This window comes from Mustelus asterias, chromosome 9, assembly GCF_964213995.1.
Source record: "Mustelus asterias chromosome 9, sMusAst1.hap1.1, whole genome shotgun sequence".
Lineage (NCBI taxonomy): Eukaryota > Metazoa > Chordata > Chondrichthyes > Carcharhiniformes > Triakidae > Mustelus > Mustelus asterias.
Window position 1 is genome coordinate 112,191,010 of NC_135809.1, and position 20,127 is coordinate 112,211,136.

General features: G+C 45.0%; 1 protein-coding gene across 2 annotated transcripts in view; it reads right to left on the reverse strand.

Annotated features, from left to right (window-relative positions):
• galnt18b (UDP-N-acetyl-alpha-D-galactosamine:polypeptide N-acetylgalactosaminyltransferase 18b) overlaps positions 1-18,137 on the reverse strand; it is a 297,715-nt gene extending 279,578 nt beyond the window's left edge. For both annotated transcript variants that reach the window (XM_078220864.1, XM_078220865.1), the window contains exon 1: positions 17,304-18,137. In XM_078220864.1, the coding sequence (XP_078076990.1) occupies positions 17,304-17,541 (238 nt within the window). In that variant the 5' untranslated portion in view covers positions 17,542-18,137. The remainder of the gene's footprint in view (positions 1-17,303) is intronic.
• Between the last annotated feature and the right edge of the window lie 1,990 nt (positions 18,138-20,127).

Consider the following 20,127-nt stretch of genomic DNA (forward strand, 5'->3'; position numbering starts at 1 on the left):
CCCCCCAGCACCCTAAACCTGTGTCTTCTCGTAGCAGACATTTCCACCCTGGGAAAAAGCCTCTGAGAGTCCACCCGACCTATGCCTCTCAACATCTTATACACCTCTATTAGGTCTCCTCTCATCCTTCGTCTCTCCAAGGAGAAAAGACCGAGCTCTCTCAGCCTATCCTCATAAGGCATGTCACTCAATCCAGGCAACATATTGTGTGTGTGCAATATCCTTTGGAGAGTTTGAAGACTGACATTCTACCATAATCATTTTTCTGAAGTAACAATATTGTTTGGCTGTGTGGTGAAAAAATCTATTAATCTGCTGCCATAATCCAATATAGGTTGCTCTGGCCTCGGTGTCTGAGTTTTCTGAAAAATTAACTTCCAACTTGCAAACTTTACCATCAATCAGCAATTGAATGATCATGAGCTCAAACGGGGAGTTTAATTAGATCTTAAAGTGACAGGAGATTTTAAACACAATTACATCTTAGCACCAGAATAATCAGAGAATCATCACAGAATCCGCAGCACGGTGGGACAGTCGTTAGCGCTGCTGCCTCACAGCGCCAGGGACCTGAGTTCGATTCCCAGCTTGGGTCACTGTCTAGTGTGGAGTTTGCACGTCCTCCCTGTGTCTGCGTGGGTTTCCTCCGGGTGCTCCGGTTTCCTCCCACAGTCCAAAGATGTGCAGGTTAGGTGCATTGGCCATGCTAAATTCTCCCTCAGTGTTACCCGAACATGCGACGGAGTGTGGCAACCAGGGGATTTTCACAGTAACTTCATTGCAGTGTGAATGTAAACCTATTTGTGACTAATAAATAAATTTAACTTAACTTACAGTGCAGAGAAAGGTCATTGGACCCATCAAGTCTGCATTGACAACAATCCTACTCAGGCCCTATCCCCATCACCCCATGTATTTACCCTGCTAATCTCTTTGACACTAAGGGGCAATCTAGCATTGGCCAATCCACCTAACCCAATATCTTTGAACTAATGCACTGAGTGCTGGCTGATCATAGAATCCTAGAACCTTATAGTACAGAAGGAGACCATTCATCTCATCATGCCTCTGTACTATCTCTTTGAGGGTGTTATCCAATTAGTTCTGTCTCAGTATTTTCTCCATCACCCTGTAAACTAGCTTTCTTTGTGTACATGACCAATTTGTCTTCTCTCGCACATTCAGCTAGGGTACGTCAGATCGTAACTGTCCTCTTTATGAATTTTTTTTCTCCTTTCCTCTTTAGTTCTTTAACCAAGTATTTTAAATCTTTGGATGTTACAATTCTGAGCTTCTCACAACAATTTTAATGAAGTTCATAGAAATCAGTTTCCGTGAGTCTCTAATGAACTGAAACGTGTACCTTGTTGCCTTATCCAAAATAATTGCCACCGACTCAACAGGACTAAGCCCCTGATTCCTTAAGTGAGATAATGTGCGACAGGACTAATGGTGAGACTTCAGTTACAGAAAATGCAACAAAACCACCATACAAGCCCACCATGGTTTGCTGTATAATACAAGAAGTCTTTAGCTAAACCCAATAGCTAGATGTATTTAAAAATAAGATAACATAGAAGCAGGAAAACACTGCATATTATCAATTGTTCAAATATTTAACAATGAAAGATTTCAGCTGACCCACAAGAGATCGTTAAATCTTATTGTCTTTACATAGTCAAATAGCCCGCAATGATAGTTTCTGAAAGACTTCCCTGATTTTTCTTTCTAGGTGAGATGATAATCTTGTCTGCTTTAAACAGTGCAGATAGCATGGTGGCACAGTGGTTAGCACCACTGCCTCACAGTGCCAGGGTCCCGGGTTCGCTTCCCAGCTTGGGTCACTGTCTGTGCGGAGTCTGCACATTTTCCCCGTGGCTGCATGGGTTTCCTTCAGGTGCTCTAGTTTCCTCCCACAGTCCAAAATATGTGCTGGTTAGGTGCATTGGCCATGCTAATTTCTCCCTCAGTGTAGCCGAACAGGCACCGGAGTGTGGCGACTAGGGGATTTTCGCAGTAACTTCATTGCAGTGTTAATGTAAGCCTACTTGTGACACTAATAAATAAACTTAAAGATATCAGTTCCATAAACTGTACCACGAACCAAAACCCAGAAGATGAAAGTCTGAACCATGGTTCAATGCACTATCCTGTTAAGTTGCAATTACTTTCTCTAAAATCACATAAAAACAAACACAAACCTTCCCCTCTTTGACTCAAGATTTATTTCGGTTCTCAGGTCAACCAACATAAGATATTGTATCACCCAATTTACTTGTAGGAGCAAAAAACATGCCTTTTTTAAAAAAGAAACATTGTTGAGGTGCAAGGGCCCATTTAAGCACAGATGCACACAAAAGTGAACATACACTTGCCCGCAATGTCACACGTGTAATCTTGTATACATACAAGCAGTTGCACACACCAGACATAGGTTTCCCTGGAAAGAGAGCACATGATTACTGCCATGGGCCTTCCATGTTTCGTGGGTACCACGGGGACTGGGGTGTTTGATCTGATTTGATTTATTATTGTCATGTGTATTAGTATATAGTGAAAAGTATTGTTTCTTGGTATTTCTGTGTGTTTTATCAAGCTCCTTCAATGCTTTGATTTTTTAAGTTTCCTTTGAGATTCTGTTTGCTTTGATGCATTAAGGAGCTGCTTTTTTATAAAATGTATCTCCCAAGCATGTTGATTTAATGTATAGGGTTAACCAAAAGCAGCTCCGGATGTAGGTAGCAGGGTAGAAGGTAACCCCTGGATCCTCTGAACGATGCAACCGCGCTGATAACTGTGCTGTGAGTCTGAAATCTCCAGGGCTGCATTAAGGCAGGAAGCCTGCGGGCAGTATTGGTGCAGAGCTGATTCCGCGCTGCATTCCAAACATTTGAACTGTTCCCGCATTATCCTTTCAGACTGTTTAAAGGTCAGTCAAGGACCGTCTGCTCACATTCCTTAGGGATACATTGAACAAAAAAAAAGGATAACATTCCACCTTTCGCACACAGTTACACTTGTGAGTCAAGGTAATTGACGCAGGAGTGCTAATTCGCGCCAAACACTCAATAATTTTAAGACTTGTTGTCAATTTCGGTTCGCAACTTTAAATTAAACAACCTAGGATAATAAATCTTCAGCGCCTGGGGGAGATCAGGAAAGTTCATCTTATTTATTTTTTGGGCTGCAGAGCTGTTGATAAATAATGCTTTGTAAAACATTGCTACTATTGGCATTTCGTCACCTTATCATAATAATCAAACCCGATCACATAAACTAGAGAGAAGAAACTGCCCACACTCCCACCCAAATATTGAACTTCAAGCCTTTCTCGAGCTGATAATGCCACCTGTAAAGTGTTATTATGCAGAAGTTACAGAAAGACCATTTTGAACGGTTGGTGTGGATACAGGAATTGTTGAGAGACCTGTGCTTGGGCACTAAGGCTTCTGACAAAGCACTGTCACATTAGAAGTGTGTGCCTCACAGAAGCAGCAGACTGCTGAGGGGGGGCTTGGGCCTGTGTAAATCAGTGCGCCTGTGGAATAATAGTGCCTGGTTCCAGCATCTTCCAGAACAATTCCTCCCCACACCCCGGGGCTCAGGACCTGACAGTGCATCCAACAGGGTGGATAACAATTATGGCACACACAAATCCAGCAGGCAAACACACACACGAGTGTGCATTTTACCATTCAATCCATTCCTTTCACTGAGAAAGAGGAACTCGAGCTGGTTTCTGCACCCTTTTCTTTCTTGTTCTAACCTGTCTGCGGTGCGGGGCAGCTGCAACATCTTTGCCCCATTGGAAAGCAGACAGTAATCGCAAGTGTAATCTGTGCCGTCACTGGCGAGCAGCGGCTCCATACAATATCTAAGCAGCAATGTAAAGTGGGCTCCACTGCAGGTAAGTGAGATGTAGCCATTCTAATCATGATTGAAGCTGCTTTGTGCAGCACTCGAAGGCTAATCTATCATTTAGAGAGGGTTGCTGGGAGCTCTAAATTCTCTTCATTAGCCTTACACCCTACTCAGTGTTTATCAGCCATGGGGAAATGATCCAGCACAAATTAATTTTACATACATTCCAAAGGTTCTCAAAACGCCAAAGAGAATAAACTTCATCGCATGTATTAAAGATTGCTGCATCGATAATATCCATTGTGACTTACACCTAGGGGGTTATAGCTGTCTATATATAACCTGCTTAGCTATTCTCCCCTTGTATTGATGTCTTTAACTGCGATGCAAAATGTGTTGAGCTGCAGCTAATGAAGGTAGTGATGAATAAATCCCATGGGCTTTGTTGGGTTTGAATAAAGGGTTTACTGGAAGCGGCTTCACTCACAGATTCTCCACCTTCCTTCTTTAATCCCTCACAGCACCTTGCAGTATTTTTTGGGGGGGGCGGGGGGGAATAATTCAAGGTGTAAAGCTACGTCAAGCATAAAGCCACCCAGAAGGAAAGGAGACTATTCGGCCCATCGTGTCTATGCTGCTGTTTATGTTCTATGGTGGTGCAGGCAGGTACGATAGGGATGTTTAAAGGGCTTTTAGATAAGCACATGAATATGCAAGAAATAAGAACATAAGAAATAGGAGCAGGAGTAGGCCATCTAGCCCCTCGGGCCTGCCCCGCCATTCATCAAGATCATGGCTGATCTGAAGCGAATCAGTTCCACTTACCTGCCTGCTCCCCATATCCCTTAATTCCCTTATCGATCAGAAATCTATCTACCCGTGATTTAAACATATTCAACGAGGTAGCCTCCACCACTTCAGTGGGCAGAGAATTCCAGAGATTCACTACCCTCTGAGAGAAGAAGTTCCCCCTCAACTCTGTCCTAAACTGACCCCCCTTTATTTTGAGGCTGTGCCCTCTAGTTCTAGCTTCCTTTCTAAGTGGAAAGAATCTCTCTACCTCTACCCTATCCAGCCCCTTCATTATCTTATATGTCTCCATAAGATCACCCCTCAGCCTTCTAAACTCCAACGAGTATAGACCCAATCTGTTCAATCTCTCCTCATAAGCTACACCCCTCATCTCCAGTATCAACCTGGTGAACCTTCTCTGCACTCTGCAATAAGGGGATATGGAACAAGGGCAGGCAGAGGGATTAGTTTAATTTGTTCGGCACAACATTGTGGGCCGAAGGGCCTGTACCTGTGCTGTACTGTTCTATGGTCTATGAAAGAAGAAACTAATTAATTCCACTTCCTGGCATCTTTCCCCATATTGCCCGGCAGAGTATTTATTCAATTCCATTTCCAAAGTTATTATTGAATTTCCCTTTCAAGGAAGCACGTTTCAGGTCACCCCGTGAACTAATCATTTCATCAAGTGATGTCTGGTCCTTCTGCCAATCCCTGTAAATCAACATTCTCTGTTTACCAACCCTCCTGCCACTGGAAACTCTTTGTTTATTCAACTGTCTCAAATTGAAAAAAAATGCAACACGTTGGTCTGAAAAGTTCCTGAACCGGAATCCCCGCTGTCCACAACTCAAACGTTCACAGGAATACTAGGAGAGGAGCAGAATAAGGATCCAGCTTAGGATCCAGGAATCACAAACAATCGGCTAGATTCACATGGCTGGAAATCATGTATTACTCATTCAGTGGATGTGAATATCACAGGCAAGGCCACTGTTTATTGCCCATTTCTAGATGCCCTTGAGAAGGTGGGCGAATCCTCTGGAACTATTAACAGTTTGGTACAACCAAGCATCCTCATAGAATCCCTACAGTGCAGAAGGCGGCCATTCAGCCCATCGAGTCTTCACCGACCACAATCCCACCCAGGCCCTATTCCCGTAACCCCTCATATTTAACCTGCTAATCCCCCTGACACTAGGCTCAATTTAGTTTAGCCAATCAACCTCACCTGCACATCTTTGGATTGTGGGAGGAAACTGGAGCACCTGGAGGAAGCCCACACAGACACGGGGAGAATGTGCAAACTCCACACAGATAGTGACCCGAGGCCGGAATTGAACCTGGATCCCTGGCGCTGTGAGGCAGCAGCGCTAACCACTGTGCCACCGTGCCGCCCATGTCTTGCTTCATGGTCACTTTTATTGATAACCAAATTGTTTTCATTTCCAGACTTTATTTTGAAAGTTGAACATCATGGTGGGGGGATCTGAACTCACTTCTTGTTGGTTACTAGTCCAGTAAACATGACCACTACATTACTATAACCCCATGAGGTGCTGGGGCAGTCCCACCCATCAGCAGCCCCAGCCTACCCTGCCCCTTCCCCAATCCCGAGAGGATTGGAGCCCTGATGAGTCAATTAGGAGGGAGAGAGGAGTATACGGTGCAGAGAAGAATAATTAAAGGCCTTTCTGAAGAATTACTGATAAATAAGGAGACCAATACTGTACACAGTACTCCTGATGTGGTCTCACCAATGTCATGTATAACTGAAGCATAACCCCACTACTTTTGTAATCAATTCTCCTTGCAATAAATGATAACATTCTACTAGCTTCCCTAATTAATTTCTATACCTGCATAATAACCTTTTGCGACACTTGGATGCCCAGATTCCTCTGCACTCCAGAGCTTTGCACTCTCTCACCAGTTAGACATCTTGGTACTTGATGCGCTATCAATCGAGCCGAGACTAGTTGTGAGCAAGACAAATAGGCTTTTATTGGCAAGAACTTGGAGCCATCCCTGTCGGTGATCGGGTCTGAACTGAGAGCAAGGGGGAGGAGCCGCCGCCTTTATACCCAGACCAGGGGGAGGAGACTTGGGCGGAACCGACAGGGATGTGCCACATATACAGGTACTCAGAAATACTAACTACGGTGGTTAACCACTACAGATAACATATAACAGTGGTTTACCACAGTACTTTATTATTCTTCCTGTCAAATGAGATAATTTCACATTTGCCTACATTATACTCCACTGGCTAGGTCTTTGCCCACTCATATAACCCATTTACACCCCTTTGTAGCCTCCTTATTCCTCGTCACAACCTATTTTCCAACCTATCTTTGTGTCATCAGCAAATACAGCAAACATAGCTTCAATCCCTTCATCCAAGTCATTTATATATAAATTGTAAAAGATTGAGGCCCCAGCACTGATCCCTGTGGCACACCACTCATCACATGCTGCCAACCAGAAAAAGACCCATTTATGCTGACTGATTCCTGTTAGCTAGCCAATCTTCAATCCATGCCAATATGTTACCCCCTGCACCATGAGCTTTTATTTTTCACTATAACTTTTGATGTGGCACCTTATCAAATACCTTCTGGAAATCTAAATACAGTACGTCCACTGGTTCCCCTTTATCCACAGCACTTTGACTCCTTCAAAGAACTCCAATAAATTGGTTAAACATGATTTCCCAATCACTAGGCCATGTTGATTCTGCCTGATTGCTTTGAATTTTTCTAAGTACCCTGCCATAACATACTTAATAATACCTTCTAGTATTTTCCCTATGACATATGTTAGGCTAACAGGACTGTAGTTTCCTTCTTTTTTGAATAAAAGGAGTTACATTCACTATCATCCTTGACAGCATCCAGGACAAAGCAGCCTACATCCTCAAATATCCACTCCCTCCACCACTGACACTCAGTAGCCGCAGTGTGTATTATCTACAAGATGCACTGTAGCAACTCACCAAAGATCCTCAGATAGCACATTCCAAAACCACGACCACTTCCATCTAGAAGGACAAGGGCAGCAGATTCATGGGAACACCACCACCTCCAAGTTCCCCATCAAGCCACTCACCAGCCTGACTTGGAAATATATCGGCCGTTCCTTCACAGAAGCTGGATCAAAATCCTGGAATTCCCTCCCTAACGGCATTGTGGGTCAACGGACAGCTCATGGACTGCAGCGATTCAAGAAGGCAGCTCACCACCACCTTCTCAAGGGTAACTATGAATGGGCAATAAATGCTGGCCAGCCAGCGACGCCCATGTCCCACGAATGAATTTTTAAAAATCCAGTCTAATGGAACCTTCCTGAATCTAGGGAATTTTGGAAAATTAAAATCAATGCATCAACCATCTTACTATCTACTTCTTTTAAGACCCTAGGATGAAGTTCATCCAGACCTAGGGAGTTATAAGCCTGCAGACCTAACAATTTGCTCAATACCTCTTCTCTGGTGATTGTAATTGTCTTGAGTTCCTGTAGCCCAATCCATCATGCAAACCAGCCTCCCATCCATTGATTCTGACTACACTTCCCGCTTCCTAATTAACAGCTAATTCTCAGTTAATACTTGTATCCTCTATAGTGATGACTGATGCAAAATACCTGTTTAATTCAACTGTCATCTCCTTGCCCTCTATTATGAATTCCTCAGACTCACTTTCCATGGGACCAATACTCACTTTGTTAACTCTTTTTAATTTTAAGTAGCTATAGAAACTCTTACTATCTGTCTTCCATTTCTAACTAGCTTTCTCTTGCTCTCTAACTTTTTCTGATTTCTCAATATTTTAGTCATTCTTTGCTGTTCTTTATGTTCTGTGCAATCTTCAGACTTCTCACCCAAATTTGTGCAATTATTTCTTTAATTTTGATACTGTGTTTAGTTTTTTTAATTAGCCACGATTGGTGAATCTGCTTCTTGAAATCTTCCTTTCTCGTTGGCATGTATCTATTCTGAGTATTCTAAAATATTCTTTAAAATGTCTACTACTGCATCTCTATTGACCCAATCCTCAACCTCATTTGCCAGGTCACTTTAGCTCGTTCTGCTTTCATGCCCTCTTAATTACCACTATTTCAGTTTAAAATACCAGTCTTGGACCTACTCTTCTCTCCCTCAAACTTAATGTACAATTCAATCATATTATGATCGTTGCTACCTTAGGGCACATTCATTATAAGATCACTAATTAATCCTGTCTCATTGCATGAATCTGAAATAAAACTAGAAATTGTTGGAAATACTCAGCAGATCTGGCAGCATCTGTGGAGAGAGAAATGGGGGGGGGGTATTTTATGGAGTCTGCAAGAACAGGAAACATGGCGCATGGGGTGACTGAATTAGGCTAAAGTCGCAATTTAATTTTGCAACAGCAGGTTGAGATGCAGAAATATGTGGCATATTGGTGGCGCGTCAAGCCTCATTGCTTCTTTCACAATAAAGAAATGTCCTGAACTCCCCTGTACCCATGATATGTGCCAACCATTTGTGCCCATACATTTCTGACTAAATTAGATCACACAATGAAGACAACTTAATGTGAGATAAGTAGAAATGGTCAAAAGCTTCAAGTTTTTGGATGTCCAGATAACCAACAACCTGTCCTGGTTCCCCCCATGCCAACACTATAGTTACGAAAGCCCACCAATGCCTCTACTTTCTCAGAAGACTAAGGAAATTTGGTATGTCAGCTACGACTCTCACCAACCTTTACAGATGCACCATAGAAAGCATTCTTTCTGCTTGTATCACAGCTTGGTATGGCTCCTGCTCTGCCCAAGACTGCAAGAAACTACAAAAGATCATGAATGTAGCCCAATCCATCATGCAAACCAGCCTCGCATCCATTGACTCTGTCTACGCTTCCCACTGCTGCGGCAAAGCAAACAGCACGCACCCCGAACATTCTCTCTTCCACCTTCTTCCGTCGGGAAAAAGATACAAAAGTCTGAAGCCGTGTACCAACCAACTCAAGAACAGCTTCTTCTCTGCTGCTGTCAGACCTTTGAATGGACCTACCTCGCATTAAGTTGATCTTTCTCTACACCTTAACTATGACTGTAACACTGCATTCTGCACTCTCTCATTTCCTTCTTTATGAACAGTATGCTTTGTCTGCATAGCGCACAAGAAACAATACTTTTCACTGTATGTCAATACATGTGACAATAATAAATCAAATATAGTTAAGTGAAATCTAAATTTGAAACAGGCTTGGCAACTTTGTGTTCTCAATAAACTTTACGTTAATTACAATGGAGTTGTGGCTCTGATGAAGAGACTCCCTGTTTGACCAGGGAGTCTCTTCATCAGAGAAGAGACTGATGAAGAGTCTCTTCTCTGATGAAGAGAGGCTCTGTAATAATTCACCTGTACTTGCTGCATTATCAGCTAATGGTGGTTTCACCACTACGAAGCTTCTTCCACTGCGTGATTTCATGTGTCTCCCATACTTTTTAAATTTGAATTGTAATCATGTGGGGACCAGCAATAAGCTGAGAGCAGAAGTGGCAAGCAGTTTCTGCATCGCCATTGGGAACAGTAGTAGCGTAGTGGTATTTTCACTGGACTAGTAATCCAGAGATCCAGGGTTAATGCTCTGGGGACCTGGGTCTGAATCCCATGATGTGGAGATGCCGGCGTTGGACTGGGGTAAACACAGTAAGAAGTTTAACAACACTAGGTTAAAGTCCAACAGGTTTATTTGGTAGCAAATGCCACTAGCTTTCGGAGCGCTGCCCCTTCATCAGGTGGAGTGGAGAAATGCTCACAAACAGGGCATACAGAGACACAAACTCAATTTACAGAATAATGATTGGAATGCAGTCTTTACAGATAATCAAGTCTTAAAGGTACAAACAATGTGAATGGAGGGAGCATTAAGCACAGCCTAAAGAGATGTATATTGTCTCCAGACAGGACAGCCAGTGAGATTCTGCAAGTCCAGAAAAGCTGTGGGGGTTACAGATAGTGTGACATGCAGAATCTCACTGGCTGTCCTGTCTGGAGACAATATACATCTCTTTAGGCTGTGCTTAATGCTCCCTCCATTCACATTGTTTGTACCTTTAAGACTTGATCATCTGTAAAGACTGCATTCCAATCATTATTCTGTAAATTGAGTTTGTGTCTCTGTATGCCCTGTTTGTGAGCATTTCTCCACTCCACCTGACGAAGGAGCAGCGCTCCGAAAGCTAGTGGCATTTGCTACCAAATAAACCTGTTGGACTTTAACCTGGTGTTGTTAAACTTCTGAATCCCATCACAGCAGATGGTGAATTTGAATTCAAAGAAAAAAAATCTGGAATTAAAAGTCTTAACTATGTACATGAAATCATTGCTGATTGTCATAAAAACCCATCTGCTTCACTAATGTCCTTTAGGGATGGAAATCTGTCATTGTGTGACCCACATGTGACTCCAGATCCACAGCAATGTAGTTGACACTTAACTGCTCTCTGAAATAGCCTAACAAGTCACTCAGTTCAAGAGCAATCAGGCAGGGATGGATAATAAATGCTGGCCCAGCCAGCAATGCCCATGAATGAATAGAAAAGGTGTGCCACAGTTAAAATTCTGTCCACAGAGTTCTATTTCTCTCTCTCTCTCCACAGATGCTGCCAAACCTGCTGAGTATTTCCAGCATTTTCTGTTTCAATGAAGCACAGTTTCAATCTGCTCCCATCTATAGAAGAACAAGTGAATCCCCAGTTAATGCCTACCATCTGCATACAATTAAATACAATTAACACACAATTAACAAGGCATTGATACAAGATTGTAAGATAGTTTGAACAATGGCCAATAGACAGGGGAAACCTCTCCACACAGAGAAGTGGGAAGCCGTGGGATTCACTTCCTGCGTTCATAATGGAGGCAGAAAATATGGGCCAAATTTTCACAGTGTCGTGTCCCAGTAGATTCTGAACTTCAGACTGACTTTTATAATTTTATAAAATGGACACAAAAGGCGCCAAAAAATATCCACCTGATGATCAAGGGCATCATGGTGACACAGTGGTGAGCACTGCTGCCTCACAGTGCCAGGGTCCCAGGTTCAATTCCGGCCTCGGGTCACTGTCTGTGTGGAGTTTGCACTTTCTCCCCGTGTCTGCGTGGGTTTCCTCCGGGTGCTCTGGTTTCCTTCAACAGTCCACAGATGTGCGGGTTAGGTTGATTGGCCATGCTAAATTGACCCTAGTGTCAAGGGAATTAACAGGGTAAATACGTGGAGTTATGGGAACAGGCCCTGGATGGGATTGTAGTCAGCACAGATTCAATGGGCCGAACTGCCTCCTTCTGCACTATAGGGATTCTATGATTCTATGATCAGCTGACTTCACTCTGTGGATTCCCTCTGTCTCAAGAAGGAACAAAAAGAACCTCCCAGACTAATGCTGACTCAATAATTTCCCTGAAACTAATTCAATAGGGTGTTATCAATTGCATTCCAAATACAGAGTCACTGACTGTCTCAAATTCTCAAGATGTAAAATCCACAGCACGGGATGGTTATTTGATCGAACCACCTACCTTATTTGGAAAAGGACTTTGATTTATGCAAGTCATACAATGAAACTGCCATACTTTCTGTTTGCTTTTAAAAAGACCAGAAGTTGTTCTGTTGACAAAATTCCACGGATGAAAGTCATCCAAACAGCCAAGATAATAAACCTCAATACCTTGAAGGTGGGATGACTGTTCCACCACCCACCCCCCCCTCTCCCCCACCAACTCCCCCCCCTCCCCCCCCCCCCCCCCCCCCGCTCCCCTACCAACTGGTTCCAACTGCAACTTCACCTGAGTTCCAACTTCCTGAAAGTTTGACTACAAGAAGTCTCACAGCTTACTAAGTCCTTTTTTTTTACAAGACCGTCACTTCAAAGCATCAGCTTCATCTAAGAAACTACAGGACTGCTATGAAAGAGACTGTGATAATTCTAAGTTATAACTGTATTGATTTCCCTACATTACATGTGCACAAGTGTGTCTGTGAGGTGGCTGACTGAGTCATTGTGTTTTAGATTCCAGGGCACATGTGCAATGATAAATAAATAATTTTATTTTTAAATAAATTATTTGATTTTGCTGCTGGAAACTAATTAATTGGGATTCTCACTCTGAGGGGAAGAAAACACAAGCATACTGAATACGACAGGCAGTGAAAGAAAACGCGTACATTTTGTCCATGACAGTGGAATTGGGGAGATTCTGACGACCTTTAAAAATAATGTGCAGTTCCCACTACAGGGATTTCCAACCCCATTCCAGGTGCCCACGATTATGCCTGCCACCCATTCCCACTGGTCCCTTATATTGTCCAAGACAACCTATGGCACTTCCCTGCCAATTCACCCAGTATACACTATGTGCAGATGAACAGTATGGTAACAATAGCATAGAACAAAGAACAAAGAAAATTGCAGCACAGGAATAGGCCCTTCGGCCCTCCAAGCCTGCACTGACCATGCTGCCCAACTGAACTAAAACCCCTTACCCTTCCGGGGACCATATTCTCTTCCTATTCATGTATTTGTCAAGATGCACCTTAAAAGTCACTATCTTATCTGCTTCCATCACCTCCCCCCGGCAGCGAGTTCCAGGCACCCATCATCCTCTGGTAAAAAAATCTGCCTCGTACATCTCCTTTAAACCTTGCCCCTGGCACCTTAAACCTATGCCCCCTAGTAATTGACTCTTCCACCCTGGGAAAAAGCTTCTGACTATCCACTCTGTCCATGCCCCTCATAATCTTGTAGACTTCTATGAAGTCTTCCCTCAACCTCCGTCATTCCAGTGAGAACAAACCAAGTTTTTCCAATCTCTCCTCAAAGCTATTGCCCTCCATACTAGGCAGCATCCTGGTAAATCTTTTCTGTACCCTCCCCAAAGCCTCCACATCCTTCTGATAGTGTGGCGACTAGAATTGAACACTATATTCCAAGTACGGCCTAACTAAGGTTCTATAAAGCTGCAATATGACTTGCCAATTTTTAAACTCAATGCCCCGGCCGATGAAGGCAAGCATGCCGTATTGTACAATGTTGAATTACACAAGAAAAAGAGGTGTCAAGTGCTTGTAGTCTCTGCTCTTGATACTTTAAAGATCTGAATGATTGACACTTTTATAAGGCTGTCGTAAAATATGTTTTTTTAAGGAAAATTACAAATGAATGGCTTTTTTAATGAATGACTTGGAGATATGCCTTCTTGACTACTTTCTCTACCTGCGTTGCCACTTTCAGTGACCTGTGTATCCGTACACCCAGAATCCCTCTGCCTACTAATACTCTTAAGATTTCTGCCATTTACTGTATAGCATGTGTGGCAAAGCTTTAAAAAAAAGTCATTCATTTGTAATTTTCCTTAAAAAAAACATATTTTACGACAGCCTTATAAAAGTGTCAATCATTCAGACCGTTAAAGTATCAATAACACACACTACAAGCACTTGACACCTCTTTATCTTGTGTAACTAAACATTAACAAAATAACTCAGAAAAGGAACTGCCAATTAAGCAATGTTTTCCTTTGGGCACAACTGTTCCAACAGACTAATAGATATCTGGGCTCTCAGCACAGAAGACATAATGAGGGTTTGATATTAAATAAATCAACTAGGGTGAAGTCTCTTAAGCAACCCTTATCAGCGCTCAGCAGCCTCTGTGGCTGTCCCCGGACTGTTTCCAAGGACAGCAGTTAGCTTCTGTCATCACCCCGCTCCCCCTGAACAAAAACCCCACCTTGGCAGGCAATTCCTTCTGCGGCAGCCACGCTGAACCGGTTTCCAATTCCCACTGTCCACCATTAGGATGGAAATCCAGCCTTATATTAACATTCAGGATTAGATTGGAGATATGGATAGAGGAAATTAGTTGAATGAATATGGGAATGGGGTGTGGGGGGGGGGATCTGGTGGGTAAACTTTACTGGAGCTATTTGCTGATATGGAGGGCAAGGACCATCATGGATTGGTTGGACCAGAATGGCCTGCTTCTCTGTTACAACATCTTTGTATTTCTATTCCAGGATGGTTTTTATTGATAAAATTACACAATGTTGTTCAAGAAGCAGGGGTAAGGAAATCTCCCAGTGCCCTTAGCCAAGAGAGACAACTAGATTTCTTTAGCCTTTTGTCTTTGGCTTCCTAGGACTTTGTAGATGTGCATGGAGATGCCTGTGAGAGAGATGATGAAACCCATGAGAAATTCTGAGTACAACTCAGCGAGTAGCCTCATCAGACAGTGAAACAGCTGTAGTCCCACTCCAAAGACTTGAGCATAAAATCCAGGCTGACATTCTGGTGCAGTACTGAGGCAATGCTACTGTCAAGGGTGCCATTTTTGAGATGAGACATTGTGAAATTTGTCCGCCTTGATGTTCAGAGGGACTTGGGTGTTCTTTACATGGACCAGTTAAGTTGGTATTGGCAAAGCAAGCAATTAAGATAAATGGCATGTTGGCCTTTATTGCAAAGGGATTGGAATATAAGAATGGAGAAATATTGCTGCAATTGCCGGGACTCTGTTGAGATCACACACGGAGCGCTGTCCAAAGTTTGTGGTTTCCATACTGAAAGATGGAACCAGACCTGAGGCCATACAGCCTAGTCCAGCTCCTGTTTCTTGCACATAGAGCCAAGTCTGACAGCAACAACAATGGATTAAAAGCCTTGTATCAGCCAACATTGCATACCCTTCAGCAAGAGCGGTCTGCAGCTTCTAAACCTCTGTGGCTTTTTCCAGTCTACACTGAGGCTCTCAACAACCAGCTGCCTGTGAGATGAAATGTTTGGGATAAATAATATATAGTGAGAGTCTTTTGGATCTGCTTAAGTAACAGCACTAATAATTCTCTGCTACACCATAAAAGGACTTTCGATTATTCTGATACGTTCATCTCCTCCAGTTAAATCAATATTGTGATCAGCTTTCAAACTCCAAGCCCATTTACTCAGATACTGTTTATTATTTATCTGACCAGTGCACTCAAAAAGATGTAGTGTGTAACCCTGCTTATGAAGAATTGGTTTTGTGTTTGATTCTATCCCTTGGGATTCTATCCCCTTCCATCCTGGGTCGATTTAGACAACCTCATTCGGAATTCTCCCTCAGCTACAATCACACTTTCTGCCCTGGGCGATATTCACGGGATCATTCACTCATGATCAAATCTCAGTCTGTGACCAGAAGAAGACCATAAGAAATAGGAACAGGAGTAGGCCGTTCGGCCCCTCAAGCCTGTTCCGCCATTCAATAGGATCATGGCTGATCCGGCCTGTGTCGGATTTAATCAATTCCACGTTAAAAGAAAAAGAGTGATTTATAACTCTCGCCTCACATGCGGGACTGTTTGAAGTCAACGTTTGATAAATAACCACCCCTTCTCCACCCCCCACCTCCCCCCCCGCACCTCCCCCCTCCCCTCCCCCAGCTGCCTTGAGGGAGGGGAGCAAAGAGGATCAATAAACTGCTTAATCCTTCCCCAAAACAGCCAGAAGTTACCGAAAGGCTGGTAGGGAGGAACAAACTCACATATTTCATTTACCTGTTGACTGGATGATGTGAGACTGGGAACCTGGGGTAATTGAGGGTCAGACTGATGGGGCAATAGAGGGGCAGATTGATGGGGCAATAGAGGGGCAGATTGATGAGGCAATAGAGGGGCAGATTGATGAGGCAATAGAGGGGCAGATTGATGGGGCAATAGAGGGGCAAATTGATGGGGCAATAGAGGGGCAAATTGATGGGGCAATAGAGGGGCAGTCTGATGGGGCAATAGAGGGAAAACCTGTTGGGACATTAGAGGAACAGACTGATGGGGCATTAGGGGACAGAATGATGGGGCATTACGGGACAGATGTTTGGGACATTGAGGGGCAGACTGATGGGGCGGTATGGGGACGGAATGATGGGGCATTGAGGGGCAGACTTGATGGGGCATTAAGGGGACAGAAGGACGGCGGCATTAGAGGGTCAATTTGATGGGATATTAGGAGGGCAGACTTATGGGTCATTAGGAAGGCAGACTGATGGGGCATTAAGAGGACAGACTGATGGGGGCATTAGAGGATCAAACTGATGGGACATTAGAGAGGCAGACCGATGGGACATTAAGGGACAGACTGATGGTGCAATAAAGGGGCAGACTGATGGGGCATTAGGATGGTAGACTGAGGGGCATTAGGGAAGCAGACTGATGGGGCAATAAAGGGAAAGCCTGATGGGGCATTAGGGGAACAGACTGATGGGGCATTAGGGGACAGAATGATGGGGCATTAGGGGACAGATGTTTGGGACATTGCGGGGCAGACTGATGGGGCGTTAGGGCGCAGACAGATTGGGTATTAGGATCAGAATGATGGGGCATCGGGGCATTTGGAGGGCAGATGGGGCAGTAGGACAGATACTGGGGCATTAACCTAGCCCAGGATTAAAATCACAACATGTGCCTTTAAGGACTGACCAAGGCCCTTTATGTAAACAACAGAATGTTAAAAAACTGAATCAAGATCAGAGCTATTGTGACATTTAGACTAAACACAGGGGTAGGTGCAGCGAGGATTCTGCAGGTCCCAGACTCTGGTCGGGGGGATAGAGTCGAATCTTACCTTGCAAGTGTTGGTTTACAACGTTCTCCAGCCGGTCTAACCTCTCCCTCAGCCTCACATTCTCCTTCTTGTCCTCCTCCAGTTTGAGTTCAGGTAAAGGCGGCTGCACTTTGATGTACCCGCTGCCCTGGTAGTTGGTAACCCAGCCGATATAGATGAGGCAGAGGAGATTGCTGACTCCGCTCAGGATCACACAAGTGGAGACCAAAGTTTTAGTTTTCCTGCCACAGTAACCCATGGCTTGCAGCAGTGTGGAGTGTGGGACTGACCCCCCTCCCCTCCTCTCTCTCTCTCTTTCTCCTGGAAATTCTCAGGTCAGCCAGGGCAGTTCCCAATCAGCTGGAAAGTGCCGGGGGGACATCACTCCGGCTCCGGCTCCCTGACATTCCCACTCCTGCTGCCAATTCGAATCAACACAACTCCTGACAGCGGCTCTCCCTGGGTGGGAAGGGGAGTTTGTGTGGGGGGGGAGGGAGTGGGTATAAATTTACACAGACTCTACCTCCCTCCCTCCCTCCCCCCCCAGACTCCCTCATCCAGTGAATCCGGAGCTGATCCGGATCAGCACAGACAGAGCCAGCTCCCGGACACAGGAGTGTTTCCCCAGGACCCTCAGCTGGGGTTTCAGGGAGGGTTCCCTCTGCTCCACACCCAGGGGGAGGGGGCTGCTACAGGATCCCGGGGATGGGGGTCTCGCTTGCAGGGAGTCCCAGGCTGCCGGCAGCCCCCGCACCGGGAGGAAGGAGGTGGTGTGGGGGGCGAAAGGGGTTGAATCTGTAGCGGCCCCCGGGAGCAGAGGCTGAGTGCCCGGCTCACTGAGTGACTGGCACCGTCTCCCGCTCTCTCCAGCCTCCACCTGCCTGTTCAACTGGCTCCATCTGCGGGCTGACTGGGCCATTTACCCGGGGTACAGGGACCTGCCTCACCCTCAGCACATCCACACTGCAACACACAGCGGCAGAGGCAGAGAGTGAGGGTCTCAGAGTGATGGGAGTGAGGGTCTCAGTGATGGGAGTGAGGGTCTCAGTGATGGGAGTGAGGGTCTCAGTGATGGGAGTGAGGGTCTCAGTGATGGGAGTGGGGGTCTCAGTGATGAGAGTGGGGGTCTCAGTGATGAGAGTGGGGGTCTCAGTGATGAGAGTGAGGGTCTCAGGGATGGGAGTGAGGGTCTCAGTGATGGGAGTGAGGGTCTCAGTGAGGGTCTCAGTGATGGGAGTGGGGGTCTCAGTGATGGGAGTGAGGGTCTCAGTGATGGGAGTGAGGGTCTCAGTGATGGGAGTGAGGGTCTCAGAGTGATGGGAGTGAGGATCTCAGAGTGATGGGAGTGAGGGTCTCAGTGATGGGAGTGAGGGTCTCAGTGATGGGAGTGAGGGTCTCAGTGATGGGAGTGAGGGTCTCAGTGATGGGAGTGAGGGTCTCAGTGTGATGGGAGTGAGGGTCTCAGTGATGGGAGTGAGGGTCTCAGTGATGGGAGTTGGGGTCTCAGAGTGATGGGAATGAGGATCTCAGAGTGATGGGAGTGAGGGTCTCAGTGATGGGAGTGAGGGTCTCAGTGATGGGAGTGAGGGTCTCAGTGATGGGAGTGAGGGTCTCAGTGAAAGGCAGGGCCGGATTTTTACTTGCTGTGTCCATAAGCTGACTGGAGATTATGAGGCCCCATTGCACTTGCAAAGAAAACTGTTTAACAGAGAGGATGATAAAACTTTGATTTGATTTATTGTTGTCACATCTACTGGGATACAGTAAAAATTATTTCTTGCACGCCACACAGACAAAACATACCATTCATAGAGTACATAGCAGAGAAGGAAATGATAGGGAGCAGAATGTGATGTTGCAGTTACAGGTTGGGTGAAGTGAAAGTTCAACTCAATATATGATAGGACCATTCAAATGTCTGGTGACAGCAGGGAAGAAGCTGTTCTTGAATCAGTTGATACGTTTTCATGCTTTTGTACCTTTTTCCCGATGGAAGAAGGTGGAATAGAGTATATCCGGGGTGCCTGGGGTATTTGATGGAGTCAGTGGATGGGAGGCTGTTTTGCATGATGGACTGAGTTCACAACACTTTGTAGTTTCTTGCGGTCTTGGTCAGAGCAGGAGCCATCCCAAGCTGTGATACATCCAGATAGGATGCTTTCTATGGAGCATCTGTAAATACTGGTTAGAGTCAAAGTGGACATGTTGAATTTCCTTAGCCTTCTGAGAAAGTAGAGACGTTGGTGGGCTTTCTTAACTATAACGTCGGCGTGGAGGGACCAGGACAGATTGTTGGTGATCTGAACACCTAGAAAATGGAAGCTCTCGATCATTTCCATTTTAACACTGTTAACGTAGGCAGGGACAGGTCCTCCACTACCTTTCCTGAAGTCGATGACTACCTCCTTTGTTTTACTGAGGGAGAGATTATACCCCCGCCAGCTGGTCCGCACAGGGTCTGAGTGCTCATCCAGGTACCCTATCTTGGCCAGTCGCTTTCTGTGGGTTAACTTTCAAGAAGGCCGGTCTGATGTCTGCGATGGTGAGCTCGGATATCGGTTTGACGGAGGCTGTTGGGGCAGGTGACGTCCCCTCGGCTCTTGCTGAAAATGAGTATGGAATGCATCGAGTTCATTGGGGAGGGGTACATCGCTGCCGGCGATTCTACACATCTTCACCTTGTAGCCTTATATCACATAGACCTTGCCACAATCAATGGATGCTTGTGTGGCTAGCCTGGGACTCTAGCTTGGTGCTGTACTGTCTCTTGGCATCATTGGTCCTCCGTAGATCGTATCTGGCTTTCTTGTCATAGTAAGAAGTCTCACAACACCAGGTTAAAGTC